This window comes from Thalassophryne amazonica, chromosome 4 (assembly GCF_902500255.1).
Source record: "Thalassophryne amazonica chromosome 4, fThaAma1.1, whole genome shotgun sequence".
NCBI lineage: Eukaryota > Metazoa > Chordata > Actinopteri > Batrachoidiformes > Batrachoididae > Thalassophryne > Thalassophryne amazonica.
The window spans coordinates 134,131-149,039 of NC_047106.1; the positions used below are offsets into that span (position 1 = coordinate 134,131).

The 14,909-nt window shown below is 42.1% G+C and overlaps 1 protein-coding gene across 1 annotated transcript in view; it reads left to right on the plus strand.

Annotated features, from left to right (window-relative positions):
• The window catches only part of LOC117509337 (interleukin-1 receptor accessory protein-like), a 70,910-nt gene that overhangs the window by 4,150 nt on the left and 51,851 nt on the right, over positions 1 to 14,909 (plus strand). Inside the window, exons 2-3 of the mRNA XM_034168995.1 lie at positions 8,032 to 8,087; positions 9,074 to 9,269. Of these exons, the coding sequence (XP_034024886.1) occupies positions 8,032 to 8,087; positions 9,074 to 9,269 (252 nt within the window). The remainder of the gene's footprint in view (positions 1 to 8,031; positions 8,088 to 9,073; positions 9,270 to 14,909) is intronic.

Sequence of the window (14,909 nt, forward strand, 5' to 3'; positions counted from 1 at the left end):
CTGTTGCTCTATAAAAAAGCCCTCCGTAAAGCTAGGACATCTTACTACTCATCACTAATTGAAGAAAATAAGAACAACCCCAGGTTTCTTTTCAGCACTGTAGCCAGGCTGACAAAGAGTCAGAGCTCTATTGAGCCGAGTATTCCTTTAACTAGTAATGACTTCATGACTTTCTTTGCTAATAAAATTTTAACTATTAGAGAAAAATTACTCATAACCATCCCAAAGACGTATCATTATCTTTGGCTGCTTTCAGTGATGCCGGTATTTGGTTAGACTCTTTCTCTCCGATTGTTCTGTCTGAGTTATTTTCATTAGTTACTTCATCCAAACCATCAACATGTCTATTAGACCCCATTCCTGCCAGGCTGCTCAAGGAAGCCCTACCATTATTTAATGCTTCGATCTTAAATATGATCAATCTATCTTTATTAGTTGGCTATGTACCACAGGCTTTTAAGGTGGCAGTAATTAAACCATTACTTAAAAAGCCATCACTTGACCCAGCTATCTTAGCTAATTATAGGCCAATCTCCAACCTTCCTTTTCTCTCAAAAATTTTTGAAAGGGTAGTTGTAAAACAGCTAACGGATCATCTGCAGAGGAATGGTCTATTTGAAGAGTTTCAGTCAGGTTTCAGAATTCATCATAGTACAGAAACAGCATTAGTGAAGGTTACAAATGATCTTCTTATGGCCTCAGACAGTGGACTCATCGCTGTGCTTGTTCTGTTAGACCTCAGTGCTGCTTTTGATACTGTTGACCATAAAATTTTATTACAGAGATTAGAGCATGCCATAGGAATTAAAGGCACTGCGCTGCGGTGGTTTGAATCATATTTATCTAATAGATTACAATTTGTTCATGTAAATGGGGAATCTTCTTCACAGACTAAGGTTAATTATGGAGTTCCACAAGGTTCTGTGCTAGGACCAATTTTATTCACTTTATACATGCTTCCCTTAGGCCAGGGGTGGGCAATCATGTGCCATAAAGGGCCGAGACACTGCAGGTTTTCCATGCAACCAATCGCCTCAGCAGGTGATTTCATTGACAACCAGGTGTTTATGTTCAGAGCAGAAGCTCATCAGCAACCCACCTGCTAAGGTGATTGGTTACACGGAAAACCTGCAGTGTCTCGGCCCTCGATGCCCACCCCTGCCTTAGGCAGTATTATTAGACGGCATTGCTTAAATTTTCGTTGTTACGCAGATGATACCCAGCTTTATCTATCCATGAAGCCAGAGGACACACACCAATTAACTAAACTGCAGGATTGTCTTACAGACATAAAGACATGGATGACCTCTAATTTCCTGCTTTTTAAACTCAGATAAAACTGAAGTTATTGTACTTGGCCCCACAAATCTTAGAAACATGGTGTCTAACCAGATCCTTACTCTGGATGGCATTACCCTGACCTCTAGTAATACTGTGAGAAATCTTGGAGTCATTTTTGATCAGGATATGTCATTCAATGCGCATATTAAACAAATATGTAGGACTGCTTTTTTGCATTTCCGCAATATCTCTAAAATTAGAAAGGTCTTGTCTCAGAGTGATGCTGAAAAACTAATTCATGCATTTATTTCCTCTAGGCTGGACTATTGTAATTCATTATTATCAGGTTGTCCTAAAAGTTCCCTGATAAGCCTTCAGTTAATTCAAAATGCTGCAGCTAGAGTACTGACGGGGACTAGAAGGAGAGAGCATATCTCACCCATATTGGCCTCTCTTCATTGGCTTCCTGTTAATTCTAGAATAGAATTTAAAATTCTTCTTCTTACTTATAAGGTTTTGAATAATCAGGTCCCATCTTATCTGGCGGACCTCATAGTACCATATCACCCCAATAGAGCGCTTCGCTCTCAGACTGCAGGCTTACTTGTAGTTCTAGGGTTTGTAAGAGTAGAATGGGAGGCAGAGCCTTCAGCTTTCAGGCTCCTCTCCTGTGGAACCAGCTCCCAATTCAGATCAGGGAGACAGACACCCTCTCTACTTTTAAGATTAGGCTTAAAACTTTCCTTTTTGCTAAAGCTTATAGTTAGGGCTGGATCAGGTGACCCTGAACCGTCCCTTAGTTATGCTGCTATAGACTTAGACTGCTGGGGGGTTCCCATGATGCACTGTTTCTTTCTCTTTTTGCTCTGTATGTACCACTCTGCATTTAATCATTAGTGATTGATCTCTGCTCCCCTCCACAGCATGTCTTTTTCTTGGTTCTCTCCTTCAGTCCCAGCAGAAGACTGCCCCTCCCTGAGCCTGGTTCTGCTGGAGGTTTCTTCCTGTTAAAAGGGAGTTTTTCCTTCCCACTGTCGCCACGTGCTTGCTCACAGGGTGTCGTTTTGACTGTTGGGGTTTTTACGTAATTATTGTATGGCTTTGACTTACAATATAAAGCGCCTTGGGGCAACTGTTTGTTGTGATTTGGCGCTATATAAATAAAATTGATTGATTGATTGATTGAACTTCATCAGGTGTATCGAAAATCACCTCGCCAGTGTCGATGTTGCAGACTGGCATGTCGATGATCCTCGACTTCACCGCATGTTTATGTCGAAGATCTGCGAGTAAACCTCATTCTTCGTCGGCACAATGACCCCATTAAACATCTCCTTCCATTCAGGGAGATACTGCCTGCTGGACTTCTTTGTTTTTTAGGTGTCCCCATCCTTTTGCTCAGCAATACACTATTCAGAATCTCTCAGGTGTAAACAGACACTGTGTAATTAGAAAACCATGCAACAATGACCATTTGGCACATTTATTGTGTGCATAACTGGATACAAACGAAGTGTCACGTTTGTGTACATTAGGTCACTTGTCCCCATATTACCCTAATGTAATGTAATGGGGTCCCTGATACGTAAATTACGTATCAGGGACCGGCAGACCAGTCTGGAAGTTACTGTAACTTACGGTAATGCGCCAGACTCGGAAAACAGGTATCCGGTTTCACAATCCTTTGTTTAGAATGATCATTTGACGATGTTTAAGAAAAACAACAGTAAAATAAATTTACAACAGAAAACACTGAACATCCGTAAGACTTTATTATGTCTGTATAATTCAAAGACAGGATACCCAAGTTATAATGTTTAGCCCATGAACAAAAACTGTCCCATAAATTTTTGTAAAAAAGAGATGTTCTTCTGTTTCTATATTATTGTTACAAAAAATACATTCATTGTCAGCAATATTGAATTTGGAATGTGAAAAATCTTTACAGAGATAAATCAATCAATCAATCAATTTTTTTATATAGCGCCAAATCACAACAAACAGTTTCCCCAAGGCGCTTTATATTGTAAGGCAAGGCCATACAATAATTGTGTAAAACCCCAACGGTCAAAACGACCCCCTGTGAGCAAGCACTTGGCGACAGTGGGAAGGAAAAACTCCCTTTTAACAGGAAGAAACCTCCAGCAGAACCAGGCTCAGGGAGGGGCAGTCTTCTGCTGGGACTGGTTGGGGCTGAGGGAGAGAACCAGGAAAAAGACATGCTGTGGAGGGGAGCAGAGATCGATCACTAATGACTAAATGCAGAGTGGTGCATACAGAGCAAAAAGAGAAAGAAACAGTGCATCATGGGAACCCCCCAGCAGTCTACGTCTATAGCAGCATAACTAAGGGATGGTTCAGGGTCACCTGATCCAGCCCTAACTATAAGCTTTAGCAAAAAGGAAAGTTTTAAGCCTAATCTTAAAAGTAGAGAGGGTGTCTGTCTCCCTGATCTGAATTGGGAGCTGGTTCCACAGGAGAGGAGCCTGAAAGCTGAAGGCTCTGCCTCCCATTCTACTCTTACAAACCCTAGGAACTACAAGTAAGCCTGCAGTCTGAGAGCGAAGCGCTCTATTGGGGTGATATGGTACTACGAGGTCCCTAAGATAAGATGGGACCTGATTATTCAAAACCTTATAAGTAAGAAGAAGAATTTTAAATTCTATTCTAGAATTAACAGGAAGCCAATGAAGAGAGGCCAATATGGGTGAGATATGCTCTCTCCTTCTAGTCCCCGTCAGTACTCTAGCTGCAGCATTTTGAATTAACTGAAGGCTTTTTAGGGAACTTTTAGGACAACCTGATAATAATGAATTACAATAGTCCAGCCTAGAGGAAATAAATGCATGAATTAGTTTTTCAGCATCACTCTGAGACAAGACCTTTCTGATTTTAGAGATATTGCGGAAATGCAAAAAAGCAGTCCTACATATTTGTTTAATATGCGCTTTGAATGACATATCCTGATCAAAAATGACTCCAAGATTTCTCACAGTATTACTAGAGATCAGGGTAATGCCATCCAGAGTAAGGATCTGGTTAGACACCATGTTTCTAAGATTTGTGGGGCCAAGTACAATAACTTCAGTTTTATCTGAGTTTAAAAGCAGGAAATTAGAGGTCATCCATGTCTTTATGTCTGTAAGACAATCCTGCAGTTTAGCTAATTGGTGTGTGTCCTCTGGCTTCATGGATAGATAAAGCTGGGTATCATCTGCGTAACAATGAAAATGTAAGCAATACCGTCTAATAATACTGCCTAAGGGAAGCATGTATAAAGTGAATAAAATTGGTCCTAGCACAGAACCTTGTGGAACTCCATAATTAACTTTAGTCTGTGAAGAAGATTCCCCATTTACATGAACAAATTGTAATCTATTAGACAAATATGATTCAAACCACTGCAACGCAGTGCCTTTAATACCTATGGCATGCTCTAATCTCTGTAATAAAATTTTATGGTCAACAGTATCAAAAAGCAGCACTGAGGTCTAACAGAACAAGCACAGAGATGAGTCCACTGTTATTAAATGTTGTTAATAATCTTAAAGTGAACTTCTTTGGCCTTGGGTGGGATTGGAAATTTAACATAATCGCATCTAATGCTTCTAACATCTTGACTACTGAATCCTTCTAATAAATTATTTCTTCTAAGAGATAAGGGGAAAAAAATCATTGGTGAGGGAAGTTCTAAGAAATTTGTTATTGCATTTGTTGTCCACAAGGGTCCAGTTTTGGACCAATAGAGAGTGCAAAGAATGGACAATGTGTGTATATAAAAGGGAACATCTCAAAGTGCAGATAAAAGCTTGTGGGATTGTATTAATAACGTCATTAAACTGTTGAACCGTGCAAACAATGTTGTATTTATGGGTAAACTCTGCAAAGTTGAGAAGGTTCCCGCTCACATCCATTAAATGCAGAATTGAGCAGATTCCCTTTTCATACCAAACATTAAAATAGAATGATTTCTTTATTTTTTTATCAGGAATATATCTGTTGTTCCATATTGGTGTGCCATGAAGGGTGAAGTTATGTTTATATATTAATTTCCACTACTGTAAAACTTGTTTATGAAATATGGACAGTTTTACGGTAATTTGGATGATTCAAAAGCCCACTGTAAAAGAAATTGGATGCTACCTACATTTGAGAATATTTTGGAAGGGAGATTAAACCATAAAGAATCTATATGAGTCAAGAAATTTTGTAGTCACCTTAATTTTAGGGCCCCATTCATAGGGTCAAAATTAAGCCCACCTTCCTCAAGACATTTCACAGTATCATTATTCTGTATATAATGATGTTGATTTTTCCAGATGAAATTGAAATTGTTTTGATTGATTTGTTTAATCACAGACTGTGGAACATTTAGAGAATATGTAGGGTAAATAATTCTAGAGGGGCCTTCCCTTTTAGAGAGCAACAGTCTACCGAAGATGGAGAGATCTCTCTGTAGCCATTTTTAAAAAATAGCTTTACTCTTGTCAGGACGGGCGGCTACCCGGCACCAGGAGTGGCTGGACCTGCGAAGCAGACTCCCAGACTTGGGTTAGGCATGTGAGAAATCATGGTCTTTATTCCAGGCTCAGGTTCAGTACACAGGTGGTCAGTCAGTGGACTAGAGGCACAATACAGATTAGGCAAAAATGCAGTCGCATTCAGGCAGGGTTCAAAGGCATGAGCAAACACAGTTTTCAAGGATGAGGCAAAAAGGCGTAGTCGACGAGGACGGCGCAAAACACGGTACACTGCAAGGCAAAACATCAGAACAAAATACAAAGGCTGGGATGTGTGCATGAAGCGACAACAAACTGGCAAATGTGTGGTGGCTGGGAGGAGATCAAATAGGCAGGTGTTAACAAGGTGCACATAAGGAGAAGGATCTAGAAAGGGGGCGTGGCTGTGAACAGAGAGTATGGATGGGACGAGATGGTGAGGAAGGGAGTGCGCAAAGCGGAGTCATGTAATAGACAAAGATATGTGAACAGGTGCCAAGAGCGTGAGTAAATGAAAACACAAAGCAGACTGGGACAACGTGTGAGAGGAGGGCACAGAGCTAGTGGAGTGACATGACGTGACAACTAGAGCATGACACAGGAGTGGATTTTCACTCCCGTCCCATCCCGCTCCCAGAAAAACAAAATCCCATCCTGTCCCAATCCTGGACTGGAGTAAAAAAATAAATCCCATCCCATCACACTCCTGTAAAGATGACTCCCAATCCCATCCCGCACCCACTCAAAATCAGTCCCACTCCCATCCTACTCCCATATGTCTCGCGCCGTGATGATCAATCAGGGACTGAATATGTAGTGACGTGGAGATGTCTGGAGTTTGACTGAAGATGTGAACATGTCCTGTATCTGGTAGCAGCCTGTGAGCAGGACTTATGTCTCTTTTGTCCTTTATTTCACAATTATGACAGAGTTTTTGGAGCGAGCAGCAGCACCACAGCAAGCAGCGGAGTTTCTTTGTCTTTTCATTTTACGTGCGCACGCGAATAGAATGTCTTTCAGACATAAAGACATGGATGACCTCTAATTTCCTGCTTTTAAACTCAGATAAAACTGAAGTTATTGTACTTGGCCCCACAAATCTTAGAAACATGGTGGGTGTCTAACCAGATCCTTACTCTGGATGGCATTACCCTGACCTCTAGTAATACTGTGAGAAATCTTGGAGTCATTTTTGATCAGGATATGTCCTTCAATGCGCATATTAAGCAAATATGTAGGACTGCTTTTTTGCATTTACGCAATATCTCTAAAATTAGAAAGGTCTTGTCTCAGAGTGATGCTGAAAAACTAATTCATGCATTTATTTCCTCTAGGCTGGACTATTGTAATTCATTATCAGGTTGTCCTAAAAGTTCCATGAAAAGCCTTCAGTTAATTCAAAATGCTGCAGCTAGAGTACTGACAGGGACTAGAAGGAGAGAGCATATCTCACCCATATTGGCCTCTCTTCATTGGCTTCCTGTTAATTCTAGAATAGAATTTAAAATTCTTCTTCTTACTTATAAGGTTTTGAATAATCAGGTCCCATCTTATCTTAGGGACCTCATTGTACCATATCACCCCAATAGAGCGCTTCGCTCTCAGACTGCAGGCTTACTTGTAGTTCCTAGGGTTTGTAAGAGTAGAATGGGAGGCAGAGCCTTCAGCTTTCAGGCTCCTCTCCTGTGGAACCAGCTCCCAATTCAGATCAGGGAGACAGACACCCTCTCTACTTTTAAGATTAGGCTTAAAACTTTCCTTTTTGCTAAAGCTTATAGTTAGGGCTGGATCAGGTGACCCTGAACCATCCCTTAGTTATGCTGCTATAGACGTAGACTGCTGGGGGGTTCCCATGATGCACTGTTTCTTTCTCTTTTTGCTCTGTATGCACCACTCTGCATTTAATCATTAGTGATCGATCTCTGCTCCCCTCCACAGCATGTCTTTTTCCTGGTTCTCTCCCTCAGCCCCAACCAGTCCCAGCAGAAGACTGCCCCTCCCTGAGCCTGGTTCTGCTGGAGGTTTCTTCCTGTTAAAAGGGAGTTTTTCCTTCCCACTGTAGCCAAGTGCTTGCTCACAGGGGGTCGTTTTGACCGTTGGGGTTTTACATAATTATTGTATGACCTTGCCTTACAATATAAGGCGCCTTGGGGCAACTGTTTGTTGTGATTTGGCGCTATATAAAAAAAATTGATTGATTGATTGATTGATGTCAGGATGACTTTTTTATTTATTATTTTTGTCTTTGTAGGGCTTTCTTTGTGGTCCTCGTCGTCCTCCCGGTTGTCAGGGGTGATGTGCAGTCAGGTATGTGATGGCATTTCAAACACCACAATTTAAAATCAAGTATGACATCATCTGACTAACACGTGAACATTTCAGTTCTCACTTCATCGGGGCTCTCAGCAGCCGGACCTGCTTCAGCCTGGACGGAACATCTCCCAGGTGTCACTGTGCTCTCTGAAACAGCTGATACCCAGCCTTAACCGGGGAGGGGGTCTGAGACACGCTTTGTCTCCTGTTTACAATGGGGTGCTCAGGTCAAAGCAGTTTCAGTCTTTTGTTCATGGTAATGAGTCATTCACGTCATCAGGAGAGTCGTCAGTCCCATCGTTAGGAGGGACAGCTACCCTGTCATTAGGAGGGTGCTAACTAGAGCACAATAGGTGCTTATTAAAGCAATTGTTTAGTCACTAGCCAATAGCAGTCTGCCTCTCAGTAGGAGGGGTCTGGTTAGGTTTGAACTCCAGCTTTTGTGGCTTCTGTTTATTCTTCTCTACAAGAGTCAAGACAGAAGTCAGACCACCACAGCAAGAATTTTAGCTGAGGAAGCTTCTGCGATTAGAAGTGAAACATCCTCGCGTCAAGCAACCCAGTCCAGTCGAAGATTCAAGCTTCTCTACTATGGAAACCACCTGGACAACTGAGAGTCTACACAGAAACTCTGCTCTCTGAGCTCATCACCGTCCACTTCCAATCTGTTTCAGCTGACAGGAGAAGGATGCTCCGGGGTCTGGACTGACTGTAACCGTGGTCCTTCTCCTGTCAGCAGGCTGTCTTCTGCGTTTGTAAACGGTTCTGGTTCTGTTTCAGAGCCTAGCTGGGCAGAAACTTCAGAATGAACAGGACAAATGATGTCCAGCCTTCTGGCTGAAGTCTTTACCAGAGAACTGGAGGGACAGACAGGACGTGAATTGACACTTTCATTCACTGTCTGTCTCTCTCCCCCGTCTGTCTGTCTGTCTCTCTCTCTCTCTGTCTCTCTCTCTCCCCTGTCTGTCTGTGTGTCTCAGGGCCCATCTGTCCTTCTTGGCGTGACTCCAGTGTGGCGGTGGTCCGGGTTTTGGATGATGAGGTTGGATGGCTTTCCTGTCCTCTTTTCTCTCATCTGTCCATCTCCAACAACTCGTCCACACAAGGTTCCGGACACCACCTCATCTGGTCCCGCCTCCCTGAAGGCCAAGTGGTGGAGCAGCCAATCACGTACAGGTGTGACTGCAGGGCCCGAACCACATTTGGTGACACCAAATCACAGCTCGAGCTTCAGCCAATCGTGGTTTAGCAGCCCAGAATTAAACAAAAAAACACGTTTTTAGTCCCCTGAAAAGAAAAAAAAAAGTTTATCATCCTTGACATCAGAAAAAAAGGGATGAGGAAAGCGGATGTATTTTTTAAAATTTAATTTAATTTTTTCTTAAGGCCCAGTCACACGGCACTTAATGAAGGGTGACGAGTAGAACATGACATGGGAGTGGATTTTCACTCCCGTCCCATCCCGCTCCCAGAAAAAAATCCCATCCTGTCCCAATCCTGGACTGGAGTAAAAAAATAAATCCCATCCCGTCCCACTCCTGTAAAGATGACTCCCAATCCCATCCCACTCCCGTATGTCTCGCGCCATGATGATCAGTCAGGGACTGAATATGTAGTGATGTGGAGATGTCTGGAGTTTGACTGAAGATGTGAACATGTCCTGTCTCTGGTAGCAGCCTGTGAGCAGGACTTATGTCTCTTTTGTCCTTTATTTCACAATCATGACAGAGTTTTTGGAGCGAGCAGCAGCACCACAGCAAGCAGTGGAGTTTCTTTTTCTTTTTATTTTACGTGCGTGCGCGAGCGAATCGTCCGTGGGGATTATTTTACTTATTAACTACACAGATGTATAATAAAACAAATGGTGACTGGTTTCTAAACACAATTATGACACAGTTTTTGGAGTGAGCAGCAGCCCTGCAGCAGCGGGGAGCGGAGTTTCTTTTTCTTCCTATTTTACGTTTTTTAAATAGATGAAAATCATCATCTATTTTTGGCATTCCCGCTCCTGCCCGCTCCCGTTCATTTTTTATTCCCGTCCCATCCCAATCACGCGATTGATAAAATTTTGACTCCCATCCCGCGGGAATCCCGCAGGAATCACGTGACCCACGGGAATTCCCGAAAAATGTCATCCTCTAGTGACGAGGCCCTGACGAAACAAGAAATCTGGACTTTCGTTGACTTTTGTTGACATCGTTTAACCTTCGCGCAGCTTCGTTCCTGCAGCTGGAACTTTGTCAGGTTTTTTAAACTGTTGAAAAATTTGAATGAAGGACAACGAAAACCTCAATTCGTCTGTGTTTCGTTTTGCTGTCGTTCTTGACGTTTTTTAATCGTTTGTGTAGTTTTTGTCACGTTACTGTTTAATTCGACTTCGTTGGAGCAGCTGAATGTTTTCACACAGCGCAGAAGCCGGTTTGTGAGCGCTGAGGCTGCTGCTGCGTTCATGTTCCGTTGGAAATTACAGGGCAAACTCAGCCTGCTTGCTTGGATTTATTTATCTGTGTGGGGGGGCAGCTTCAATGGGCTCAGGCACCTTACAGAGGCCAGAATTAATCTTTTGTGTGGATATAATTAATTATTTTGCCACAAGCAACTGTTGAATTTAAAACAACAAAAAAGTTGTGTAATTTCCGACGGTACTTGAATGCAGCATCAGCGGCAGCAGCAGCTCCTGCGTGCGCTTATTATTTTGTATTAAATATAACAATCTGAGTGTAGGAATGACAATCCAGTCCTTCTGTACATGTGGCAACAGGTAGATGAATCAAAATGATGACATAAAGAGCTGTTCTGGAAGGAAGAATTCACGTTGTGGATCAGTGATCAGCTGGTGGAAAAACCGCACATGTGAGTCAATGCGCGCGTTCACACGCACTGATTAATTACTGCTCTGATATATTCAATCATCTTTACACTTATATTTATTCTCCCTTTTGACAGTTTTCTGTTATAAATCAGTATATGTGGCTTAGAACATAATACAGTGATACAGCAGTGACCACAGCACACTTTTTTTTTTTACTGGAGGAAGACGGAGCGCGCAGAGTGTCGACAGACAGTGTGGATTCTGATAATGATGGACATGATCCCTCTTTTGTTCTGGATGAGGAACCAGAGCAGGTGGTCCACCGACGTGCACACAGATCTTCACAGCTTCTGTTTGCAGTTTCTTCAGGACTCAGGTGCTATTAGCTCAGTCCCAGTGCTGAGTCCTGGAACTCAGAGATGCAGACACACACTGCTCCAGCTGTGGCTCCAGGCGCATTTCGTCGAGATCGTGAGCTTCGGTTTTGTTAATTTCCTCTTTTGTCCCTTTTGCACTCTTGCTTCGCAGGCTGTTCGGTGATAAAAGCTCTTTCGTTCACCTTTTCTCAATGAGTTGTGACGTTTTTTACTTTTTCCCTTCGTTTAGGAATCGTCGTGTGCCGTGTGACTGGGCCATAAGAAACAGAACAAACAACACAGTCAGATTTTGAAGTTGGGAACGTCCCCTTGTAATATGAATTAACATCAGTTTATGGCTGAAGACGAAGAAGCAAACAAGGAAAAAACTCACCTTGCAACCGTTGTACTTGGCGTCCAAGTCGCCTCCATTGTCCAGCCTACCACACGTATCTTGGCTGTAAATATCGCTCACAGTCACCTCGGGGTGTGTGTGTGTGTGTGTGTGTGTGTGCTCACTCCGAACTGCGGCCTCAGCTTCTTGGTTTGATCATTGTTTGTGTAGTTGTCAGTACAGATACAGATTCTTCATTGTCATTGTAACAAAGTACAATGAAAGGTAAGGTGCAAATATAAACCTGAGTAAACCACATGCAGACTGAAAGGTCTGAAGAATAAAGAAAATGAACATAAATTTAAAAGAAAGGTTTGTCCAGGGTGCAAATTAAAAAAATAAGAATATGAGAAAGTAGTAGCAAAAAAGACATATATATATATATATATATATATATATATATATATATATATATATATATATATATATATAAAGAAAAGTAAGTACAAAACTGTGGATATTTGCACATAAACAAATATTTCCTTCATTTCAGGTGTGTCATGTGACCTGGCTGTTTGGTTCCATTCAAAGCTCTAAGAGCAGTTGGGTAGAAACTGTTTTTCAGTCTGTTTGTTCTTGTTTTAATGGTCCTCTACCGTCTGCCTGATGGCAGCAGCTCAAACAGAGAGAGTGTCCAGGGTGGGACGAGTTCTTTAGGATGGTCTTGGCTCTCCTGAGACAGTCAGCCGTGAAGGTCCCCCAGTGTGGGTAGAGGGGACCCAGTGATCTTCTCTGGAGCTCTTTCCTGTTTGGCCCCATGCAGCTGGTCAACCACGTCCACAAGCAGTCTGTGAGGATGCTCTCCATGGTAGAGTGAGAAAAAGACACCAGACATCTCTGGTTGATGTTATTTTTCCTGAGGATTCTCAGAAAGTGGAGTCTTTGCTGTGCCTTCTTTACCAAGTCTATGGTGTTCCTGTCCCAGGTCAGTTTCTCCTCTATGTGGACTCCCAGGAAACAGAAGTCCCTGACTCTTTCCACACAAGTCCCCCAATGATAACGGGCTGAATGTCTGTTTAGTTTCTCTTTAAGTCTGTGATTAGCTCCTTGGTTTGTGTTCAGGAGCATGTTATTTTCTCTACACCATCAGCTCGTCCACCTCAATTTAATTAAATTTATTAAAATTAATGAGTGCCAAATCATGACAGCATCATCTCAAGGCACTTCACATAAAACAACTCAACAATAAAAACCAAAACAAATTAAATAAAAAAAATCAAAGAGCATGGTTAAAAGCATGATATAAAGTTAAAAAGGTAAAATAAATAAATAAAAGCATAGTAAACAATATATTAATCATAAAAAATAGAATACAAATGCGTCTTTAGATGCGACTTAAAAGTCTCCACAGAGTCTGAGGGGAGCTCATTCCACAGGACCAAGGCACAATAGGAAAAGTCTCTGTGTACCACAGACTTTTTATTCACCCTAGGGACACAGAGCATCCTGCGTCCTGTAGAGCCCGGGCCGGTACATAGGGCTTAAGTAGATCTGCCAAGTAGGACGGTGCGAGTCCATGCACAGTTTTATAGGCCAGTAGCAGAACCTTAAAATCTGATCTCGCAGAGACAGGCAGTGAGTGAAGAGACGTCAAACTGGGTGGAATGTGGTCAAACTTTCTGCTTCGTGTCAAAAGTCTGGCTGCAGCATTTTTAACCAATTGGAGAGCCCTAATGCTGGACTGTGGTAAACTAGAAAATAGAACGTTACAATAATCCAATTGAGAAGACACAAATGCATGGATCAGGGTCTGAGCATCAGCCATAGACAGGATGGGACGAATTCTCACTATATTTTGCAGGTGGAAGAAAGCAGGATGTGGAGATCAAAGGATAACATAGGATCAAAAATTATCCCAAGGTTCCTCACTTTGTCCATATGACACACGAGCCTAAACTAAGCGCTAGCTGGTCAAACCGATGCCGATGTCTCGCTGGACCAAGAACCGTGAATTCAGTCTTATCAGAGTTCAAATGCAGGAAATTACTAGACATCCAGCTTCTCACTGAAGTTATTGGCATGTACAATTGAGTGTCATCAGCATAGCAATGAAAAGCAATCCATAAACGCTGCAGAATATGACAGAGGGGTGCAAGCTAAAGGGAGAAAAGCAGGGGGCCTAGGACGGATCCCTGTGGAACCCAGAATTTCATGTCATTAAGGTTAGAGGTAGTGTTATTGTGCAAGACACATGAGAATGACTGGTCAAGTATGACATCAACCATTAAAGGGCACTCCCAGTAATCCCAAAATGATTCTCCAGCCTATCAAGTAGAATATGATGATCCACTGTATCAAATGCAGCATTGCGATCTAACAGCACCAGAACTGTAGTGGTGTCCGAATCCATTGTAAGCAGATCATTCACCACTTTAGTGAGAGCCGTCTCTGTGGAATGACAGTAAGATAGTCTACAAGCTGCCGTGAAATCACTTTTTCCAGAATGTTAGAGCAAAATGATAGATTTGATATCAGCCCATAGTTTGTCAATACACTAGGGTCAAGATTAGTTTTCTTAAGTAATGGTTTAATCACTGCAGATTTGAAACATTTAGGAACAGATCCAGAAGTTAAAGAAAGATTAATAATTTCCAGCACAGTCGGCCCAAGAGTGGACCACAGGTCCTTAAACAGTTTTGTTGGTATAGGATCAAATAAACAGGTTGTGCCTTTTGTTGACATTACGAGTTTTGTCAGCACGTCTAGTGAGATACTATCAAATTCTGTAAATCTAGGTAATACCTCAGTAATAGCGCCCACCTCAATAGCAGGGTGTAGTGGCTGGACCAAGGCATGCTGGGATATGTTTAACCTAATGTCTTCTATTTTCTTCTCAAAATAATCCAGGAAGTCCTGTGCTGAAAAGAGAGAATGACTAACAGGCAGCTGTCCATGAATGAGAAATTGCTGCCTTGTCAAACAAAAACTTTGAGTTATGCTTGTTTTTGTTGATCAAATCAGAGTAATAGATCCGCTTTGTAGCCAATAGTGCATGCTTATAATCTAAAATAGCATCACACCACACAAGGTGGAACACTTCTAATTTGGAACTACGCCATTTCCGTTCCAAGCCTCTTCTGCATGAGGTCACACAAGCAACCACTGAACCAAGGCAGCTGTACCTTGGGAAGGCGTGGCCTTAATAGAGGAGGTGCAGTCTTATTAAATGTAGTTTTGAGAGTTCAATTTAAGCTATCCGCAAGACTGTCCACCGAGTGAACATTCACCAAACTTGAAGTTAAAATTTCAGGCAG